General features: G+C 45.9%; 1 protein-coding gene across 2 annotated transcripts in view; it reads left to right on the forward strand.

The window, feature by feature from the left end:
* The window catches only part of GAS7 (growth arrest specific 7), a 107,388-nt gene that overhangs the window by 33,548 nt on the left and 49,831 nt on the right, over positions 1-24,009 (forward strand). Inside the window, exon 2 of one of the 2 annotated variants that reach the window (XM_072881332.1) lies at positions 6,788-6,911. In XM_072881332.1, the coding sequence (XP_072737433.1) occupies positions 6,788-6,911 (124 nt within the window). The remainder of the gene's footprint in view (positions 1-6,787; positions 6,912-24,009) is intronic. The other variant, XM_072881333.1, reaches the window with a different exon arrangement.

Raw genomic sequence — 24,009 nt, forward strand, 5'->3', positions numbered from 1 at the left:
AACAAAATAATCAGAAAGTCAGAAGAGGTGGAGTGGGAGAAGCACCCCCACTGCCTCCCTGCTGGATGTGCTGCCCTGTTCTGAGCTGGCTCAGCTAGACAGTGAGTGCCAGGGCTTCAACATGCAGCCCATAGCCCGTGCTTTTCTGCACGGAGCATCCAGGATGTCTGACCCATTGTCATTCTCTTCAGACATGCTTCTAGACAATCTGTGCTTAACAGCACACAGATGAAACACTGGTCCCTGGTCAAGAGTGTTGTCTCTGGGTAGGTTGTGATGCTGTGGGGTGGCTGTCCTGCCTGTAATGGTTGTCCTCCTCTCCCTGACATGCCTAACCTAATGCCTGTGGATGCAGGGGGAATGGGCAAGGTAACGGTCAGGTTCATAAGCTCTGCCCTAAAAAGCACATCCTTCTGCCTCTTGTCAGCGCTGGTATCCTGGACTAGGTAGGTTAACCCCATAGATCTGCTCTTATTTCATATGCTTGCCTTTGCCTGCTCTCTGGCACATGGTTTGCTGCTGAAGAGCTCCAGTGCCCTCTCTGCTTTGAGATGCCTTTTGCATTTGCTGCTCATTTCTGGGTCCTTTCTGCTGTACATAGATCAGGAGAATCCTGTACCTGTGTTTTTGCAGACGGCAAATGAAAACCATCGCTTGCCACGGAGAATGAGGCCTGTTGGGTGGCTGGCTCTTCTCTACCCCTGCATGTACCCCTGCTATATGGAATTCTGATCCTAGGAAATCTCGTAGGAGGGAATTGCTTGTGTTCTTGGTTTTGTATGTTTTGAGACATACTTTGGTCCCTTTTCCAGGCAGCAAATACAGATGCAGGAGGATTTCACAGGGGTCACACATTCTCTGCTCTGCTCACATTGTTCAAATTTCCTGTTTCCTCAACGGTGTGTTGCAGACATCCTTTTCAGGTCCAGATCTGCCTGTCCACCACCATGCAGCGGCTGGTGACACTCCCAGAAGTGACAGTGAGGGGAGTGGCGTAAGTGTTTCTCGCAGCTCAAAGGCACTGTGGGAGTTCAGGATTTGGAAGGCAGAAGGGATTTCTAGCCCACCCAGCCTGAGCTTCTGCACAGCTGGGTTAGGGGCTTCAGGATCCCATCTTTTTCTCTGGTTGGAATAGGACAGATCTTCTAGAAAGAGGCACTTAATCTCGATGGAGGAACTACAAGAAGTGCACAGCCCCCTGGTAAGCCGTTGAGTCGATACTTATCCTCATGATTGGCAGATTCTTTTCAGTCTGAGCCTGTCTAGTTTCAACTTCCAGTCACTGTCTGCTCTTCTGATTTTGCTGGTTCATAATGCTCTCTGCTGATATCGAAACCTCCTCTCCATGTAGACAGTCCTCTGTTGCAATTTACCGTTCTCCTAAACTATCCTGGCAATAATTCTCCTAAAAATAAGAACAAGAGATCAAAGTAATAACACAGTCTTGCCGAGCTGTCTAAGGAAGAGGTGTGCAAACAGAAGTGCCTCACTTTCCTTGTGACATGTGGCTGGGCACAGGGTGTGTCCTGGTAAGAGCTGGGTTTGGGGAGGTTTGAAGCCTGTCTGGTGGTGCTGTGCCAGCTGTGGAGCTGGGCTCTTGAACACCATCTGCCGGTCGCTTCCCATCTCTGTGATGTCTCCTGGCCCCGGTATCTGTCTTGTCTCAGTGGACTGGCAGCAGGATTGCCTGTCATTATATGCCAGGTTAGCCTGAACTTCTCCCATATGGGTGTGCAAACATGGTTCCAGTTTAACTGTGCTGATGCTAGAAGAAGGGACTGTAGAGGGTCTGGCTAGGACAGGGTTGTGTCTGCTGAGAAAAACAGAGCAAGGAAGTCTCTGCTGTTACTCAAATCTCCTGTTTTGGCAGAGAAGGGACGATGTGCTGCCACCATGGCCTCCGTGGCACTCTCATTTCTGAAAGGATGCGCTGCTGAGTGTGCCAAAACTGTGAGGTGCTTAATCTGTGATGCATTATAGAGCCCAGCCCCATATGCTACTGCCCCACACCATCTATCCCAGAGCCTCCTGGTATCTCTGCTTCAATGGATGTGGCGTGGTGAGCAGTAGAGGATGAAGCCAAGTTTCATTTCTTCTTCGATTCCTCCCCTATGCCATTTTCAGTTCCTCTTTCCTCCATAGAGTATCAGTTTGGAGTGGAGCTGCTATAGGAGTGGGAGTTCAAGTGTGTGTGTGAGGGGATTGCGCTGGGACCAGTTAGGGGCTCTAACACAGAAGTGGTCCCAGCATCCAGAAGATCTTCCTCTGCAGTCCCCATGGGGGGATAAAGTCCTGCCCAATAGTGAGCTGCTGTTTAGGATCACATTCCTCTCTAAAACAAAAGGAAGAGATCCACACATCCATACAAAACAAAAGGAAGAGATCTACCACATCCAAGCAAACCATTGCCCCATTGTTTACGAGAACGTCTACATTTGGCAGTGCTGGGGTTTCCCTTATATTCAGTCCTCTTGACCATCATTGACAGGGACTACTGTACTCGCAATACTTCTTTATTGGCAAAATCAGAAGCAAAAGTAGAAATATTAGTAACTCAAAAATAGAATTAGCAACTGCAAAACGTAATGCTTGTGTGCTTTTTTGAAGTGATACACATTTTGGCAGGGACTATAGCTAAAACATTGGCTTAACTTTGTTCTTTATACTATTTCCATTCAACATTTGCTGGTGTCCACTCTATACTGTCTACATCCATCTCTTGGCGTAGCCTTTGTTTAAGAGTACAGCCATGGCACCTGTCTGTAAAAGACCTCTGCTTTTCCTGCAGTCCATTAGGGAGACCTGAAGCAACACTGAAAAAGTGACTCAAAGGATGTTGGGGCAATTGCAGAGCTTCCCTTAAGCAAACCAGCAGTATCTGTCCTTGCAGCATACTGGTGCTGACCATGTGAAAGGAAGTAATAGCATGGGCCCCTAAAGTGAGCTGAACCTAGTCTTGACCTACTTGGTACATGGGATCACTATAGGACCATATTAAGAAAGAGGGGTAGCGGGAATGGATAGGACTTCAGTTCCAGGAGGGAAAGAAGGTGTTAAGGAGTGGTGCAGTGTTAATGGTGAGGGTGCAGTAAAAATGTGTGAAATTCTGTACCTTCTTGAACAGTTGGACTCGATGATCTTAAAGGTCCTTTCCAACCTTGATGATTCTATGATTCTAGATCCTGGAACAGAACCCAGGGTTGGATTATCCCAAATTCCTCTTTATGGGGTGATCATGTACAGCAGAGATAGTCTGGTGTAACTTTGTTATCTTCAAGGCCAGAGATCTGTGCAGTGAATCTAAGGGACGCAACCTGCTGCCAAATTCTTCATGAGCTGGTACACTCCTACACTGCGGAATTTCATTTTTCTTCAGTGTGCTTTTGCAAACAATAATGGGGGGCCATTAACACTGTGATGGAGAGAGTTTAGGAACTGTCCCAGAATTTGTCCCACCACTCTGTGCTATCCCTTGGAATATGCTGGGAGAGAGACTGGTTTTGTGGTTCAAAAAATAGCTTGGGCCTATCATGCTTTCCCCTCTGATCTGACCTTCTCTGCATATGTTTCTTGATCCTGAACCTTTGAATGCCTTTTAGCCCTGGCTTTCTCACCAGACCTACCTGTGTTTTGGACAAGGACTGTGTATGGGTAAGGTGCAAGGACAGCCTCTCAGGAGGTAATCCTGGAGACAGAAATCAACCAGCTTTCTTCTTAGCTGTTATTGCAATTACTGGGGTGACTGCACTGGTCAGACATACTCTTTCCAAGAGTTCTTTTTTCTTTCCAGTGTTTCATCACATTAGGTGAAACTGTAGAGAGGGGTGTCTGAGAGAGGTGAGATGGAAAAGCTCCCCTGCCTGGCTGGTCACAGGAGCTGAACAGGACCAAAAGGAAGCTTGCACAAAACAGCTTTTGTTTGTAAGGTCCATGTGATAAAAGTATGTGTCAGTGCCACACACCCATCCACTGGTCTGCATCACCTGCACAAGCAATGCGATGCTTCCAGGGATGTCATGCCTGGGAAGCCTGCAATGAGTTATTTTCAGTCTTGAGTGAGAGTAAAACCAAACAAAAGGATGATGCTGGATATTAGGGCCATACTGCAGGTGTCAGGGCTGCATGAGCAAGTTTCTGGTGGTGCCACGATGTGGCTGTAAAGAATTGCAAATAAGCATGTGGTTGTTGGAGCCATGTTAGCAGTGGCATTGCATAGTGAAACAAGGCACTTCCATAAACACCCGTATCGTGCTGGAAAAGAACTCAGATAACCCAGAGGTAAAACTGGGATAGCTTAATTTTTCTGTCATATTCATGAAGTTTAATGTTTTCATTAGTAGGATTCAGAGCTTTCACAGAAAGCTATATGAAACAGAGAGGTGTTTCAGTGGCATGTATGGAGGAGTCCTGCCCCTGTGATCACAGAACAGGCATGGCTGTGCTAGCTTCACTAAGACAAGAATTTAATTTAGTGCATTTCTAGGCAATAGTATAACGCTAACAATAATGAGAACATGTGCCTTTGGGCAGGCTAATGTGTAAGAGAAGTTTTCACTTGCATCCTAAGCTGAGATCAGCAAAAAAAAATCAAACAGTAACATAAACTGTGAAAGCTTCTGCTTTCTCACATGTACAGCAGGGTGAGTGGAACTGTAAACTGATTTGATTTAACCTTAGAGAGCAGAAAGACAGGGGATAGGAATAGATGGCAGAGATCCTACTGATTAATTCTGCATACCACCCTGCTAGCCATAGGCACGCAGAGCATGGGATTTGAGTCATAAACCTGGTAGAGTCCGTTAGTATCTCCTGAGCTAACTTGTTAAATTCATGTTGGGCCAGTTAAGTCTCCCAGGCTGTATCTCTGCTCAAGAAGAGGAGCTAAAATCTGAATCAGCATAGGCTCCCTCTGTGCTGCAGTGGTGTGACAGTATTCATCTCACACTGGCCTTGGGTCCATATGGCCGCCTTGCAGCCTGTGACCTGTCTGTGCAAGTACACTTGATGAGGCACGAACACAAGATCACTCTTGAGTTCAGTGCCTCTTGAGAGCCATTGTAATCAGAGTTTTCTGAAACTGAAAAGAAATATAAAATAGACTTGTGGCTCCAAAATCATTAAATGGCCCTTTTATTCTGGGTTGGAACAGAGTTGGAATTTCACTCAGAGACTGAATGTGTAGGAGAAGGACACATCACAGGTTTCTTCTGACAGTACTGTTCATATGTCTGTCAATGTTTGAACGTTATATGCAGCCATATGCTGAAACTCTGGCTGTCCCCTGGATGTGGCTGCTTGTGAACCGAGTGCAGTCACTTCAGACCTGTCCCCCACTGTGTCGGAAGACATTTCCTGGATAGAGATTAGCTTCCATGGGGTAAATAATTCTATTTATTTCACATATTTTTCCTTGTTCTTTTGTATTTCTTCCTTTGAAGGCAATGCAAAAAACCAAACAAAAAATAAGTACGTTGCATGCCTGGTTTGCCTTAGGGAATGTGGAAAAGCAAAGTGGAGCTCTCTGGATGTGAGCCCGGAGGAAGCCATTGGGTTCATAGCCGCAGCCCTGTAGGGCTGCAACTGGCACTCTTTGGCCATGCATCTTATCTTTCTACCTTTGCCTTATTCAGTGTTCCCAGCTGAAGGGACCAGACAGGGTTCATGCCTCCTTTGGGATGAAGCCCTCTTTGCCAGTCTCACATCAAGCAGCTGCTGTAAATCCCAAGCTACCAAGGAACCACCAGAGCTACCTGGAAGAGGGAAATAGTCCAGGTGATGCAATGTAGTGCAGACAATTACTTGCACTTCAGCTTCACCTCTTTCTTTTCCTTGCACCCTGAACCTGCACTGAGGCTTGCAACTGAGTTGGTGAAAAGATGTACAGCTGAGGTAGCACTTGAACGCTGAGAGCAGTTCACAGAATCACAGAATCACGGGATAGTATAGGTTGGAAAAGACCTATAAGATCATCGAGTCCAACCGTAAACCTAACACTACCAAGACCGCCACTATACCATGTCCCTAAGCACCTCATCCAAACATCTTTTAAATACTTCCAGGGATGAAAGCTCTGTGTGTTCCAGTTCTGTGTGTGTGCCTGGAGAGCAGGTGACAGCATGACGCTCATCTCCTGCTGTTCCTAATGATCTGGATCACTCCTAGTAATCTGGATCCTAATGATCCTGTATCTGGATGATATGGATCCAGATTATATCTAGATCAGTAATGTATACATTGCTAATTACATGCATTATTAGTATATAATCAGCCTACTGATAAATTTACTTCAGCACACTACTATAGGCAACATGGCTCTGCCGTGTTTCTTCTTGAAAATGTCTGAAGGTGATGGTTCCCCTGTAAATTAAATTGGGGTAGCACCTCCATGACCAGTGCTTTGACCCACCAGTATATCCACATGAAAGTAAATGAGTGCCAGATGCATGCCTTTCTTTCTCAGACACTTGATTATTTTATGCTTTGCATTTTACTGCTTAACGAGAGTCATTTTCTTGGACAGGTCCAGGTGCTCATGGGACATCAAATACAGAGGGGTTTAATTTCTCTCTCAAAGGATGTTCTATGTAGCCAGTGCTCCAAGGGAAGGTTGCTTCATGGTCTGGATGAAGCTTGGACAGATGAGGGAAGAAATGGACTGAAAGTCTTTGGGTGTATTGCAATCTCTAGAATGCCAAACCACATGGTCCCTTTCCAGATGTGTGTCTGGTTAGACTTTACATTATCTAGATATTGACTTAATAGGTTGGGGTTTGTTTTCTTTTCTCAGCAGAAACCCAGAAAGGCAACTCCTCAGACAGGAGAAGATACCTTGAACGGCCACCTTCCCCCCGGCTGGCAGAGCTATATGTCTCCCCAGGGCCGAAGGTACTATGTGAACACCTTCACAAATGGTAAGTGGGGGTGGGGGCTTACAGAATCACAGAATCGTATAGGTTGGAAAAGACCTTTAAGGTCATCGAGTCCAACCGTAAACCTAACACTACCAAGACCACCACTATACCATGTCCCTAAGCACCTCATCCAAACGTCTTTTAAATACTTCCAGGGATGACGACTCAACCACTTCCCTGGGCAGCCTCTTCCAATGCTTGAAAAGTAAGGCTCCAGTAAGTGTGTCACCCCAGCAGTACAGAGCTGTTGCAGGAAATTGTCTCTCAAGTTGATTTTGATGACAAAGTAGGCCCAGAGTCAAAGGAATTAATATGACCTTGCCACCATATGAAAGAAAATACTTATAAGAAGATGTAGTCTTCTGATTCTCTGTCATCTTAATTCTGACCATTAGAAGACATTTGAAGCTTTTACAAAAGACAGAGAATGTAAAGTAGAAACACCCCTGCCATAAATGTTTTAGAATATAAAACACTGTTTTATTTTCTATATATAGAGAGAGAGAATATATTCTAAATATCTATTAATATCTATATTAATAGATATCTATTATCTATCTATCGATGTATAGATAGATATATCTAATATCTATCTATAAATATCTAATATCTAAATATCTATATAATATCTAAATATTATATTCTAAATATATATAGTGGTATAATTTTTACCACTTTCCTTATTTCCTTTCCCTTTAGGTGGAGATATTTATGTCTATATATGTACATATATGTAAAGTAGTTTGATAGAATGTCAAGTATCACTAAAGCACCATTAGGGGAAAACAGAAATAGTTAATTGAAAAGTTGCTCAACTCAGAGTCAGCTTGCCCATGGAGACAAGGGAAGAAAAACACATGTAATGGGACATCAAAGACAGAATCTTCAGTCTATATTTGTGTGGTTTATTCACTGTCATGCTAGTGGAGAAGCAGACTTAACTCACAATCTTATCAGCTGCTCAAGACCTGTCAAACTTGTACCACCTCTGGCTTACCTAAGGCTCTGTGTCTACCAGCTTTTCTCATCATGAGCTCAGAACAGTGTTGCAAAACAGACTTGTGACCAGCAAAACCAGATTTCTGTAGCAGAAAGAATGACAGAATGACAGGGGAGGAAAGGACAGCAGGAGTTCACCTTGTTCACAACAGAGTCAAAGCCATCAGGAATGACCACTGGTGTTCCTCTTTGTGACTCACTGTGAGTGCAAGGAGAGCCATGGGCTGTCACAACATGCCTCACAGTCCATTCAGGGACTGATGTGTTTTATTTCAGAAGCCTTTGGCCTAGAACTTGGCCAAGTCATTATTTACCTGAGTTTTATGCACTGACATCTCATAGGACCCTCCAGAAGGCACATTAAACACTGCCTTAATTTTCAAGCATAGTCTGCTCTGGCTCATGGGCAGCATCCCCTGCACGGCTAGGGAGATCAGTAGGAGTTAGATACCCTGTCCCCACTGCAATTCACAGGTGGGTAAGGAGGTGATTAAACTCAGTCCTGAGCCACCCTGGTGATGGACCCTTATTCACATGCACTGGCTTGAGGTCAGATAAAATCAGTAAGAGGCAGAGCCTGTTTTTTATGTGATAAAAGCTCTTGTCACAGGAACGTTACCTCAGAAAGGTAGATGGCCTGGGCTCAGTTTCTCCATAATGTCAGGCAGCTTTTTACTTTCCTCACAAAAGTTACACACAATATAACAAGGGCCAACAACAATTGGCCAAGGGCCAATATAACAAGGGCCAAACATCCTGATTGGTAGGTCCAGGTCAGAAATCAGGAAAACGATTTTCTCTAGGAAGGCAGGATAGCCCTAGCATAGGCTGACCAGGGAGGTGGTGGAATCTCCATCCTTGGGAGATCTCAGAACCTGGCTAGACAAAGCTGTGGCTGACCTGATCTGTTGTTAGCAGTGATCCTGCTCAGAGTGAGTAGCTGGGCTGGAGACTTCCAGAGGTCACTTCCAACCAGTCCTTTTTGGGAGAATGCCCAAACCACTTATGGTTGTGCTCTCACCTACTGCAATGGGATTGCTATGCAGCAAGGAATATGGTTTTCAGAATATCAAAGAATAAAAGAGGGTAGAAGTGGGATTTCTGTGTTCTGGTCCTTGCTTTAGGGAGCACTTATTCAAGTTCTGTTTAGATGAAAAAGCTCCTAAGCCCAACTGGCTTTGAAGTTAGGCTGCTCTTGTTTCTTGTGCTGGACTCAAGAATCATGCATTTCTAAGCCTCCCACACCTTCCATGAGGCTTGTAGCCTTTTGTGAGACAGCAGAATTCTCCTGCAGCATGTACAGGGGCACTCTGGCCCCTCCACTCCTCCAGCTTAGCTAGGGTTCCTGGCAAGCTCAGTTTCTCTCAGCCTGCTCAGTTAGAATATGCTGTTGCCTGAAAGTCTTCTAGCTGCGTAGATACTGCTTTTTGCTAGTTTATTGGTTTGATGATATTGCTTGGAGTATTTTTGCTCTAGTTGGGCTATATTGCACTATCAGATTCACATCCCAAATGCCTATGCTTCCTCAAAGTGGATTATGCGCCAAAGAATTGTCACCTGTGGTGTCATCTAGGCCTCAGACAAGCAACATCCAGGCCAGCTGAATGCAACCTCCAGGCCTTTCTGTTGAAGTGTATGATGAAGCCTCATCCAGCCCTGGCATGAGCATCTGTCTGGACACTGTTTTGATTTAATCTGACTATTTGGCTCTGACCTTTGTCCCTGCGAAACTGGTAGTGCAGGAGTATCCATAGGCAGATTCTCCAGTCTCATGTTGGATATGCACTTTCTTCCTTGACTGTGCTGCAAAGCTGGACCTGCTGAGCCATGCAATCACCATAAAGTCACATTTGGCATGCAAGGCTTGCTGACTAACAGTGTGATTGCACCTTGACACTCAGGAAGTATTCTTTGGCTTTGAACCATACGATAAGTCAAAGACAATACGCTATAAAACTGCGGTCCCCATTTTTCCTATGATAGAGGGTAATGTTTATAGCAAGGCTCATAGACTGGACAGCTCACTGTCTGCACCTGCTGACTTGTCTTAACTGCATATTTATCCTGTCATTGCTGCAACTGCTGCTGGGAGTATCAAGATAAACACTGGCAGAGTTTGTCATGGGGACATGGTGCCAGCATACATCTCTGTCACAGGGTTTCATGGGCCTCCTTCCTGCTTTGCCTCCGAGGCACCATTGTTTCAGCAGCAGGAGCTAGGTCTTTTTTCCATCAAGGTCTTATTTGTGTAGATGTACTCCTAGGTTGCTCTCTCTTTATCACAGCTGTCACCAGATGATGAAAGTATGCTGGAGCATTTGAGAGAGATATCACTGTTTAGTGCACAAGCATGGTAACTCAGAGGTCAGTGGAAGCTAGCTGGTTGGCCTTCAGTCTGATCCATGTAGTTAAAGGGGTCTTCTGTTCACCATTACCCACCAACAGCAGTTGATGCAAAACTCTTGGTTTGTAAGGTCATAAACATTTCTCAGGCCTCCCAGGGACCAGTCATCTCTTTACTGAGATGGATGATTAGAAAGTGTTTCAAGATCTCCTCCACACTCTTCACAAATTCTCTCAATTTTTTTTCTACCACAGGGAAGTCTGGGTGTTCAGCAGCTTTCACACAGTGACTCACAAAGTGGCTGGCTGACTGCATGTTGACTTGCTGTAAAACCACTGTAGGGGTGATAGCCATTGCTAGAATGTACGTCTGGTCTCAGCTGAAAGAGAAGGGACATTGCTAACCCATCAGGAAATACTGTAGACCCTGGGCACATTGCCTTCCCATGGTCTTTCCCCTCTGATTCCACAGCTGAGACGGTCTGAAATGATGCTTCTTCTCATGCCCCACACATGCAGCAGGAGACTGTGAGGTGTCAGGGAATACTGCTCTGGGTGCTGATGGCAATAGTGCCTATCAGGAAGGGCATGAGCACTTCTCTTGCTAGGACACTGCACATCCTGACAAACCATATTGATAACTTCTCCTTGCTGGACAGAGGTCCAGCTTCAGCGGGATTGATGAAATGTAGGCTCTTTTAGAATATAGCATAGCATGGGAAGTAACAGCTCTGGGATCTGTCCATGCAGCCCAGCAGAATTTGGATGTTGAGTCTGCCTATGAGAGAAAGATGTTAGAGATTACCCACCCTACTACTGTTATGCCTGGTCTCAGCCAAATGCCAGCAATGTTCTACGTGTATTAATCCCATATAGATGGCTGCAACAAGTATACTTGTTAATGTACAGACTATTACAAAATGCAAGATTCTGTGTAAGATACTTTTCATAGTTAAACATGCCAGCAAGTCACTAGAGGGAAGAAAAGGGAACTTCTTGAGGCAACAAAGTGTTAACCAGTCAGTCAAACAGAGTAGTTCCCACCCATCTGAGGAAGAAATATTTGCATCTCCAAGGGAGTGAAGCAGTCTTTATTTTAATGAAGGCAAATGGCCAAACCATCTCCTGGACAAGGAATAAGTACTGTGAGATTCAGAGTGAAAGATTAAATCTGTCTGAACCCTCTTCAAAGGGCTTGGGAAGGAGCCTTCCCCAGCCAAGGAGCTTCCCAGAGCTGTAGAATGAGTGTACATTGTGATGCAGACTTTCTCATGGAGGGCTCTCCTTAACAGATGCAACAAGGCATAAGGTATGCTCGGAGAACAGGAAGCTCTGTGTAGCACCCTGCCAGGAGGGGATAGCACTTCAGAGCGACAAAGGAAGGAGAAAGAACTTTCTTGTTATTTTTAGTCTGAGTCGTTTAATTGTGGTTTTCTTTTTTTTTTCCACTTCTGTCTTTCACAGGCATCTGTAACTGCTTTGCTGAAACTAGATGTTGTGAATAAAGTATTTTATTATAATTGTAGATTAACACAGCTGCACTGGAAGGTGAGTTTAAGGCAGCTTGGATAACGGCAAGGCACTGTTCACTGAAGGTTATGGCAGATATTTCAGTTGGGGGACCTCAGCCAGTACACTGTCTACTCCCAGGGCCTTCTGCTGCATGGAGTAGGTGGAGAGCTGGCACCAGAGGGGCGGACCCTCTGACATGCAGCAAAACACTGAGACACATGCTTGGACTGTAAGGGTTTCCACGGACCTTCTTACACTGGGCTACACTGAAAATGCATTTTTCTTCTCCTCCATTTGGAGCCTTCTGTCAGAGACTTCAGTTTTCAGTCCCAAAGTGGAAGGAGGCTCTGACTTCAGAGCAGTTTAGGCGTGTCCCTGTGGATGTTTCATGTCTCCTGTTATCAGGATCTACAAAGCTTCCTATTCAACAGGAAGAAACATTAAATTGTCCTGGAAAGGCTCTGTGGTTGCTATCTGTCATCGACCAAAGGTAGGTTCCCTCCCAGGCTCCTCTGAAGTGCTCTGTGGAGTTTCCTTCCGTTTCCAGGTGCAGAATCTGGACCTGGGTCAGAATAACCCTGCCAAATCGAGGGTGTCTTCTCCAGGTGCTGAAGCACCAAATTGTCTGGGACTGTACAACTTCAGCTTTGTTATAGTGGCTTGTACTCTATGTAGCCTTTTTTTTCCCCTTGAAATTTTTGAATCCAGGAAAGGATTTCTATATCTCAACCATGCTCTGAGCTCTGCTTGCTGAGGGAACAAATGGTTTCAGAGAGAATAAATATGACTGGTTATTCTTCTAGCTTATAGCGGGTCTCTCTGGCTGCTGTGGAGACTGTTTTTTATGTGGTTTTGGGGTTTTTTTTCTCTTATTTTAAATAACTTAGAATATCCCTCCTATGAGGCTTTTCTGTATTTTCTGAATAACCCTCCTATGAGGCTTCTCCTACCCACTGAGGCTGAGCCAGGCAGTGGAGCTGAAGCAAAGGCAAGAGGCTATCTACTTCTACTCAAGCATGCAGAAGTTTGAGAGGAGAAACTAATAATAATTAGAAGAAGCACAGAGCTGTTCAGTGGACAGAGTGGGAGATGCTAGTGTTCTTTCATAGGTAGTGATCTGGGGGAACAAGTAGCCAGAAGGTTAACGGAAGGAAGGAAGGGCTCCTCTCCATGCCCAGAGCATGCAGGAGTATCCTCAGCTCTCCGCAGTTGGAGCCCTGCTAGCAGTTCCTTTGAGCTCTGCCTTGCCCGGGTGCTGCACGCACCCTGGGGACCCTGTCCAGCCACTTCCATCCAAGGATGCAGCTGCTGAGCCTCCGCCAACAGTGTCCTGCTGCAGGAGCTGGCTCTGATCCTCCCCCCTTTTCCAGGGTCCAGAGGTCCCCAGACTTGGCCTGCTGCTAAACTCAGCTAATTGCTCAAGTGCTACATTGTGGTTTTTCCTTCAGGGCTGATGTTAAGTAGCAAATGTAGCACTGTGGTTTTGGTTGAACAGTGCTCTGCAAGGTCTCCTGTAGCCTGAAGCCCACAAATCCATGCTCTTGCTTTCTTTCTATACATGTAACACATCCCTTAGGCATTGCTATCATGCATCCTCCCTTTGGTTGTCCATTCCATCATATGTCTCTCCTGCATGAGGTAGAAGACAGTCACTTATCTCCACATATGCTTACATATGTGGAAGCTCCAGGCATTGGGTTCACTGTCTGTTCTTTTAAATGTTGTATTTGGACATCCTCTGAGTGGCATGTCTTTCTCTCGCAGCACTCCAGCTGACCTGTGTGCCCAACCAGTCGGCCTGTCAGTCAGTGGGAGGCATATCGCAGGGTGGGCTGGGGTGGGGGTATTCACCAAGCTCAAGGCTGTGGCTGAGCCCTGGCTTGGGTAAGAGCACAACAGAGCACCCCCCCGCCCCGCTCTGGGGCTGCAGGGGGAAGCATCGCCTTTCTGAAGGTGGGTGCTAGCAAGAGCAGGCTTTCTTGGCAGGTTCATGGCACTTTTAGCACTTCCATCATTGACAAGCAGTGGTCAGACAAGGTGTGTGCTCTTTCATGTGATAGGATTGTGGCTAAACATCTGTGCAGCCTCTGGGCAGGGCAGGTCTGTGAGCAGAGACCCTGCGTGCAGGAAAGGCAGCTCATTTACAGGAAAACAGGTCTTAAAAGCAGCAAAAGCGGTTTGAAAGCTAGCTAGAGGGAAAGCAAACTAAAGGGAAAGGGGGCCATAGTTAAATTACAATAAGATAGTGAAAAACTGTTTGGCAAATCATACTCAAAGCATGGTAATCAATGGTCCCTTGTCAAAGGGATGTTTGCACCGAAGGAAATCCTGCAGGGATCTGCCCGAGGCTTCGTTCTAGTCTGTATTTCCAGTAATGAATGGCATGTTGACATTGAGAGTACTTATTCAAACGTTAACTTCAACTGAAGCTGGGAGAGAACATGGTGTGCTGCACAGAACAGGCTCAGAATTCACAATGAACCTGCAGCTGATGGCACACGCTGGAAGAGTAGGAAGCTGTTCAGTAAAAATGCACTTAAGGTTGGAGATTTCATCAGAAATAATTAAGTGACAAAGACAGGCAATGGAGCAGTTTACAGACAAAGACTCTGGAGGATCTAAAACTGAGTGTGAGCCAGCAGTGTTGTGCTAGTACAAAAACAGCCAGCATTTTCCGTTGTATAAATAAGAATGTTGTCTGTGAGGCATGAAGTAAGCCTCCAACTTTACAAGGAAATTATAAAGCCTCAGCTGGAATATTTTATCTTGTTTGGGCTTTAGACTTCAGGAAAGATGTGAGCCAGTTGGATAAAGCCCAGAAGAGAGTAGCAAGAATGATGGGAGATGTGGAAAACATTGCCTGTGGGCAAATGTTAAGAGATTGAGGCTGTCTGCCCTAAGAAAGCAAAGACATGGATGAGGACATGAAAGTAAGCTTCAAGCGCATAAAATGCTGTTGCAGGGAAGACCGTTTGCAGTGCCTGTCGTGACTAACAGTAAGACACAGTAACACACTTCAGTTGCAACGAGGACAACTCTTAACTCTTCCTAGCTCTCTTAAGACAGTAAAGTGTGGGAGTAGGGAGTTGCCTGGGAATCTGTATCACTGGAGGTCTCTAAGAGCATGTTACGCAAAACCATGAAAAATCATGTTGGCCTTGTTTTGGGGCACAGCAGGGACAAAATGACTTCCTGAAATCCCTGTCAGGCCTGTTTTTTCAGTCTGTAAAGCCCAACCTATATGAAAAATATTTATCAATGTAGAGGATGACAAATGCCTTGGACTCACATAGGAGTTGTTCTTTATTTGGTATCTTTGTGTTTCCCCAGTTTTTACATACGTCACATCTAACTAGGCTGTTGTCACTCAACTGCTGATTTGCTTTTTCTGGCTAATTCAAAGAATCTTAATATGAGTTCAGAGGAACATTTACTGTGATTCATTTCATGCTTACCCACACGCAGCTGTGCTGAATATTCCCACTGTGCTTTGGGACAGATCTTGCTCCTCCCTGGACAGTCCTGCCCTCCTGCTCCCCAGGGAAAGGCAGGTTTAGCCAGCAGTGCGCAGGGCAGCAGCAGCTGGTGGGCTCTGCACCGTGCAGTCAGTCTGCTGGGATGGGTGCAAGCTGGGAGCAGGGAGGGGACACGGCCTTTGAAGAAGGTCAGCAAGCAAAATCTACACGAGTTTTGGTGCGGTGGGGCTCTGTGCTGCTCCCCAACTGAACCCTTTGTGTAGTTCTGCTCCCTCCTCCTGAAAACAGGAGGTGTTGGGTGACCGGTCCATCCAACAAATTGCCTTTCTGAACACGCCTGGCACTGCACAATGTCTGCTTCACCAAGGAACTGTCACCATTTGCTTCCTTCCTCACACGGTGCAGAAGCCTTTTTTTGGATTAAATAGGTTTTTTGTTCTTGGTGCTTGAGCTGGTCAGAGGTAGGAACTCAAGTATGCATTCCCATTCCTGGGGAGGGGAAATGGGATTTTAGGGGCAAGTAACATCTTGATTCTTCTGAGCTTTCAAAATACAAGAGAACCCTCCCCCCTTGTGAGGCATTAATATTACTGTCAGCTGTTTCCAGTGGTTAGTGTCCTTCCACATTGTGATTATCTGCCTGTGCTATCCATACATCTTATCTGACCATAATAGTATTTCCACCATGTGTGTTGTTGTGTGATCTAATTTTCATTGTCTTTATGTGACAAACACAAGGAAATTGGTTCTTAACTGGAAAGAAATAGAATTTATGAGACAGTGTTCTTATGTGGAAAAAAGATGTTACAAAAATCTGTAATGAAAGAATTGGGGTGACTCTGTATGGAACAAACAGATTTGCACAGGTAAATGAGCCATCCGACAAAGCACATTCCTGTCTATCTCCACTTGATGGCACAACCAGATAAACACTCCACATTTATCATCCTTTGAAACTGGTTGGACTCAATCCTGAAACCACTTTAAAGGCCTCTGACCTGTAAAAGGTCTGCAGAATGAAGCCCAAGAGAATTTCAATAGACCTAAAATTTGTTTTCACAGTATGGCCTGCTGTAGGGAGGTTGAGTCTGCATCAATTACATTACAGTCAGGATGCCTGGCATCTATTTTGTGCAACATCTAGAGACATCCAAGCTTGTCATGTCAAAACATAAGAAAGAGGAGAGAGATGGCAAGCCACTCTAAAACACCTGGAAGACCCTTCTCTGTAGCAGTCATGGTCCTTATTTTGCATCATAACTCTGCAAGGAGTCCTGTGCTGTCTGGAAGGGCAGTCAGGATACCTCTCCTGGGATCTGGAGGGTTAAGTGCATGTTCGCGCTCTCTGTTTAGAATCAGGACACCAGCGAAGAAGGATGATAAACTGGAAAGAAGTGTGTGCAAAGGAGCTCATGGCTGTCAGGCTGCCACCCATCAGAGTCCACAGCACTGCCTGGCCTCTAGGATGCTCACTCCTCTGCCCTTAGATACGTTTCACCATCCTTATTGCTGTCTGAGCAGGGCAGAGTTTGATTTGCCTGACAAGGTCCCATCTGCAGGGTGGACAATTCCATTTGAACGGGATCTTTCAGTCTCACCATTTATCCATGAAAAGAAATAATTACCTTTACCTCTCAATTGTCTTCCTGATGTAGGTGTCTAAAATAGCTAATGTGAGCTACACCCTGTAAGTGCCAGTCTCTCTTCATTGACTCTAAGGAGAACTTCAGTGACAATACTGACTCCACAGACAGGTGAAGCTGGCTGTGGTGAATCTCACCAGGGACCTGACCTTACAGTCTAGAACTGAAGGGGAACTTAAAAAATGTCCTCAGTTTCTTTGCATGGGATTACTGCCCCTTACTACTCCCATAGCAGAATGCAGCCATGATGGTGTCAGCAGGCAGAGAGTGCTGCACAGTGAAACAGTCTCTTCCTGTCAGGTCATATGGTGAGCACACCTCCCTTCACACCAAAATATCCGCCCTGACTTTCTTCCCCAACAGTGCGTAGGATGCATAGGACATCTGTAAAATGCCGCACCCCATTTCTACACTTAGTTCCTACAGCTGTTGCAAATACCCAGGCGTGTTCACACATGCACACAAACACACATCTGCACATGCACTCACTTCAGAGGGACAGTACTTTGGGGGAGATTCAGTGTCCGAAAGGCTGCAGTATTCCTGGGGGTTACTTGAATAACAGGAGCTGGAAGGCCAGGCCAACAGCTCTGCAAATCAGACCAGGGCAAAAATATCTATCTGGGGCAGGAAGCCTTGACAGGTTTAGGAAATATCAGAAATATCAGAAATATGACGTGTTGGCATAGCAATAGTTGAGGAAAGAAATATGTCTTTGGATACCTTCATTGCCCAAGTGATGAGAAGAACCTAGGAGGCCACATGAGGGCTGGCAGGAAGGCAGTGGAAAGGAAAGGCAGGCTCTGCAAGTACGGCTTCAGGGATGGAGAACACCTTTCCCATAGCACACTTTGCCTCATTCAAGGTAGTCACAGTATATGGCTTAGAGCTCTCTAGAGCTGCAGCTCAATGTTCCAGAGCTGTAAGCCCCACAGAAAGCTTTTCTACATGCTAGAAACTACTAGGTCTGAGCTGAAAAAAATGCATTTCTGTGTGCAGTACTCATAGGTTTGATTCAGCAGATGGAGGGAAATACTTTTCTGCTGTTGGAGCAATGAATGGGAGACCAGTGGTTACTCTGAGAAGTAACTCTGTAAGGGTGAGAAGGTCCTTCCCAGACCTGCAGTATTGGCTGTTCCTCAGCACTCTGTCCCTGTGCCCTTGATCAATACTACTCTGCCTTGGATTTTTTTTACCCATCAAGTTTTAGATGTTAAAATCTCTTCCTAGCCAGTGTTTGGCTATCTCCACGCCCATGCTTCCCCAGTTTCTCCAGCCTCAGCATTACTACCCACAGGCACGCAGCCCCTTGCACTACCACAAGCCCTCTAGGACGTGTGCTCGGTCTATGTTGTCCCACGCCCACTGTGTGTGCCAAGGAGAGAGGAACTGGCTGTTTGAAGTGTGTAAGCAGGCCAAACCTCTTGTCCCCATCTCCTGAAGCTCCTGCTGCCCTGCAGAGGACATCTGGGCTGTAGCAATGGTGCTTGTGACACTGGATGGGGAGGGCATGGTGTGCAACCCACCCCTCTCTGGCCTGATCCTTCCCAGTGGCCAAGAGAGGTTTGTAGGAATGGCTGCTTCTCCTTCCCGGGGATGGGGAACGGTATTGGCAGCTGGGGGTGATGGCAGCTGATGGACTGAGGGAGAAGGGGGTCTGTACATCCCTAGATGGATGGGTTTAGGGGTCCTGTTTGCAGGCAAGGGAAGAAAAAAGTGTAGGAGGACTGGAGAGAGTGTAAAACACCCTTGTGCACAGCTTCCATGCTTCCTGTGAACCAACCTGGCTGCCCATTGACTTCCTTCATTTGCTTCAGAAAAAGTATGAACACGAGTTTTTTGTTATTTCTTCCTCACCAGAACTGCACTGACTTTTTTGTTGGCTTTACCTCAGCAAACAGTGGTGGGCTCCATCCCTCGAGTCCATCTGCACTCTCCTTGGGCTCACAGGTCAGCTCCAGTGTTGACCTGGTTGGAGAAACCTGACATGAGGCCTCCAGAAACTGCCAGTTATCTTGTGGCCTTCATATTTCAAGTGAGCTGGCTCAAGTCCCAGCTTGATAAATATCCCAGTACTTTATGCACACCCCTCCATCTCCATCTGTGACTCAGGTGAGGGGTTGTTGTGTGTGGTCTTACTGAAGAAAAGCCAGTAAGTGTTTATGTGAAGTGCTGTAGACCTCTGTTGGCCCCTCAGGGCCTGTGTCCATTTCACCATTCAGCTGAGATTGCCTGCACCTGGCTGTGTACAGGGGTGTCCCTGTCCGTTCCGTTCCAAGACAGGTACCATTGCAGCAAGTCAGCAAGAAGCTCTGTTGTTCTTCTGGAATTTCAAGAAATAAATGTCCCCAGGCTGGTCTGGGTTGCAAAATCACTGTGTGTGAAGCTTTCAAAACCTTTCTTGTATATGAGTTGATGGGAAGGCTGTGAATAGGAAGAAACCCTGTCTGGGAGAGAGGGCAAATAGACAGAGTGCTGACATTTACATTCAACCCTGAGCACATCTGGACAACCTGTGGGTCATTTGGAGGCAGGTGCAGGTAAGGCGAAATCATTTCTGCCCTGGATATCTCCTACCTGACAGTCCCTGTGAAATAACTGTGTTTATTTCCTTGCTGCTGTTTTGGGGGGTTGGCAGCAGGCTTTTAGCTGGCATTTTCAGAGCCCAAAATAGCACTGCTCTCCCCTGCCTGCATTTCTTTACAATGCTTTGTATTTGGTTCAGGCAGTGTTAGGACTGCTGGCAACTTCATGCAGCTTACTAGGGCTGAGCCTCTCCCTTTTCCCAGGACTACACTGGCATCATCTGAAACAAATGTATATTTCTGAAGTAACTCCCTAGTCTGACATTTTCTTATCAATAATAATTGTAGTTCTGTGTTGTGATTGCAAATGAGAGGAGACATGAGTCCGGGCACAAGTGATGGGGAAGGACATAAAGACATAGGGTAGGACGGGTAAATGAAGAGGCAGAGAAGGTGAGAAGCAGTCAGGGTGGGAGGGTGGAGATGGTATCCAGTCTCTGAAAGGTGTAAAGAATTGTGTGCTTCACATAGCCTCTTAAAACCATCTTCTGTGCCTGCACAATACTTGCCCATCTTTAAGAAAACTGGGGTGAGCAATCTCCTCAGCTTTGACATCCCATTAATCCTCTTTTCAGATGTGAGACTGCTGTAAGCCATTGACTGAATGGTGGCGGCAGAGCAGATGGTACTGCGCGTAACATGGACTGTAAGAGAACATGGAAAAGTTTCCAGGCTGCTCGGCAGGGGTGGCCTTGGTGTGTTTTCTGAAAGGGGAGCCCTAGGATCACACTGCCATGCCGAGTTTGAAAGTACCATGTGCCCAGAATGCACAGCTACTATGTGGTTAACCATACGGTTGCTCAGTGTCTTTGGGAGTGGTTTACAACTGTGCGTGGGTGGTAGATTCAGCAGGAAAATATTTGATTATGCTGAAGAAATTCTCTTATGTGCTGCAGCTGTAATACCTCTTGCATTAGTCAAACAATAGCACTCCAGCTACCTTGTCCATCACATTAAAGATTACTTATATACTTATGACACAAGTGTGCGTGTGGCTTGCTGCCATCTTGCATTCTCAGCTGAGGTCAGCCTTACATGGTGTGTGCTTATTTCCAGGCTTTTCTTGTCTGTGGTGTTATGTCCTTCCCATTTACTAAACATCTTTCTGTCTCCTGGAAAGCAGGAATTCTGCTTTCACGTTATCTTGATCCTAATTAAGGTCCATATATTCTCATTGTCACAAATATCATTAGTAAAATGCCACCTGCAACAGCAAGTTCTGGGGCATGGACTTTCAGGCAGTCCTGAAATGTGTAGCTGCAAGCAGTTGTCTCCTTGAAAGGAATCTCAAGTCCAGCACTTCAGAGTTTTAGGAAAATTTTCTTGAAAAAATATGTATTACCTAGTATCCTCTTGGTACCACCAGCCAGATTTTCTGTTTCTGTCCTTCTGGGTACCCTTTCCTGCTTATCTTGATTTACCTTTCACCTTTCTTCCACTGAGGTTCCTAACTCCAAGCAAGTCTCTGATCCAGCTGTGCAACTACTGCAACCTGCAGCCTGCCTACTGACCCCAGGAAGGGCAGAAACAACAGATTGTGCTTTTCTAGCCAGCACCCAGACAATAGCTGAAAACTCAGTGCCATAAACGCATTGCATTTCCCTCGCAAACCCAGTGTTTAGGGACCTTAAACATCCTATGGCTAGTGAGCAGCTGGGTTCTTTCCCTCCAGCATGGATGGGCACCAAACCAGTATCTGCTAAAACATCCTGGTCTGATGGTTAAGCACTGACACGTCTAAGCCCCATTGGAATCCACAGCTGGAAACTCCACCAGTCTTCATCCTCCTTGTGTCATGTCCACAGGCTGTTGTCATGAACAGTGCCTGGCACAACATGGGCAGATAAGAGATGGTCACAGTGGTTGTGGTCATCTTGTATGCGACACCTTTGTCATTAGGACGCTCTCTGGGTCAGAGAATACCCATGGAAACTCAAAGGGACTTCTGCGTGTTTTGAGGTTCTCCATCCTAAAATATATCATTCACTACATTCATGTCTCATAGCTTCTGTGCAATGCCAGAGCTGAGAACACTGTAACATTAGTATGTGGCAAGCTCAACTATTCTTTCCTAAGACACATAATTTTTAAGCATTGTAAGCACATGAAAAGGATTAAATTAAGAAGCACCAGGTGCAAAGGAAACCTCCCTACTGCACCATCGTAAGCTAGACCTTAATCAAGAATATGAAAGCAATTTTAATAATGCTGCATTTCACTGGGTAATTGGAGGATGACAACAGACTAAGTAGGAGAATTTTCTACCCTGTGATCACACAGTGATATTTGCATTTTCACTGATGCTGTTGTGAGTGGGGAAGGGAACTGGGTGAATACAGAGAGTGGCCAGTTCTCCAGAGGAAATGCATACGAGATGTATCCTGGCAGCCCAAGCACAGCCTGGAATGGATCTGGCTAAGGGTGGCACGAAGGCTATTAATAACAGTTGGTCATTTTGTAACTTTGCCTCCAACCTTTACCAAATCTTGAACTCTTTATTTTCAGAGAATAAACAAGACTTATTTTGTCTGCTTGGTTAGAAAGCAACCTCAAAGTGAGCTGAAAGCATGCCATTTCTTTGAGAGGGAGGACCCAGTAGTTCGGCTAGACTGGCATGTTCCTGGAGCTCCTGCCCAGCACACCTTGTCGCATCCCTGAGAGCCAGGGTGCGCATGTCAGCCTGGGGCTCAACAAAGCCAGATGCATTAAAGGGGCTCTCTCCTTGAAGTCAACCAGTACTGTGATGCTGGAAGGCAGTGAGGAAGTTCACCACTTGCAGGCAATTCTTGCCTCTTCTGAAGTACTTGCTAGACCCAAAGTGAGAGACCAGTGGATGGAAGGAATATAACCACAACCTACTCTAGTACTTCCTCTGCATAATGTTTTTCCATCTCTCTGAGTCAGTTAAGGAGCTTGGAAGGATTTAGTCTGTGGGTTGAGGTTTTTCTTTCATATCTCACCAGCTACGGTCAACACCTACTCCAACTAAACTTATGAACTGCAGCTGAAATAGTAAGTCATCTGTGGAGACACCTAAGAGATGTCAAGCATTTTTATTACATGTTTTTTCTCGTACAGATAAAACTTTTTAGTGACAGTTTCCCTCTGATACAGGATGCCATAGCTAAAGGGTGGTATAGAAACCTGCCCTGGTAAAGTGGCCTAAAACCTAGAAAAACAAAGTGTGTCTCAGGAAGTGCTGGAAATAGCATTATTATCACTACTAAGCCTGCAATAAAGGGCTTGCTTTTGTCGCATAGTGTTTGCAAAAGGAGGGGCATGGTACAGGTCCCAGTGCTCATTTTGAAAGATCAAGTAAAGGCTATTGACAGCAGCTTTTCCCATGCTGTTGAGGTAGTGACAAGCACCTCTACCCTCAACACATGGACAGAAGATTTCAAGAACTCTTGGATGGTGCCTGTCTCCATGGCACTGTTTCAGGACTGAGGATAAAAGCTGTGTGGCAGCCTCAGTCTCTTTTTTTATTGAACTGCCTGTGGGATGGAGCTGGCTTTCAGTTCTGACACTGCAACTCCTGCTGAACTAGTTCATGCACTACATGGTGCTCTGCTTTCAGCACTTGCAAGATTGAATCTCATGTTTCATGCAGGTACAGAGAGATTTGCATCTGTCACTTCTGCCTGCTTTTCATGTCTCTTTTCATTAGGTATGAGGATGGAAGTAAAGGTCAGGGCCCTGGGAGGCCCATGGAGGAGTGTGACCTCGCAATGCAATTAGGAGAGACCATGTAGAGGACCATGTTGCAGTTCAGAGGCTCATGCATGGGCTGGTTGTTTGGGCCTTTTGAGCTGATGTTACTGTAGGTGACCCATATCGGGTTCAGTACTGCAGGGCTCACTGGACCAAAATGTTGGAGCACAAAGATGGAAGAGTTGCTGTGCTGAATCAGGAGAGTCCTCAGGCTCTGGTCTGCAGGAGGTCAGGAGTGGAGAGCCAGGACAGTTCTTCCTGGCCTGGAGTCAGTTCTGTGAACTGACGCAGAGGTGAGACCTCCTCATTCCAGTGAAACAAAATCTCCCTGTGCTACACATCCTCTATGGAACAGGAGGAAAACATTTTAATTGTACTCTCATTCACCCACTCCTTCTGCTTCTAATGTTTTGAATGGTTTACTCCAGTCTCAGGGCACTGCAAGTGGTTTCCCCTCCTTACATGCACAAACCCACACACTCCCCCTGCCTTTCCTTTGGGCTGTTTTCTCCCACACACAATATCAAGAAATGAAGTGCCATGAAACCCTTTCTGATTCATCACAAATGTGGGGAAGATCTTAGTAAGAAACGGGAGATAAGGTGCGAGAGCACTGACGGTACTTTGTTTTCGGCTGGCGAGGTGAGGTTTGCTTCCAGCAAAGCCAGCTGGAGCGTGGTATCTTCAAGCAACCTGGAGGTTTGGACTGGGGAGTGCAGTACTATGCTGTTAAAGGAAGCCTGTTTCCAAAGCAGGGCTGTTTGCACTCCCTTCGACTCACAGGTCCAACCAGTCTTTGCACTTTGGGGAGCCACGGACAGGCAGCAAA

This window comes from Ciconia boyciana, chromosome 16 (assembly GCF_034638445.1).
Source record: "Ciconia boyciana chromosome 16, ASM3463844v1, whole genome shotgun sequence".
NCBI classification, from domain to species: Eukaryota; Metazoa; Chordata; class Aves; order Ciconiiformes; family Ciconiidae; genus Ciconia; species Ciconia boyciana.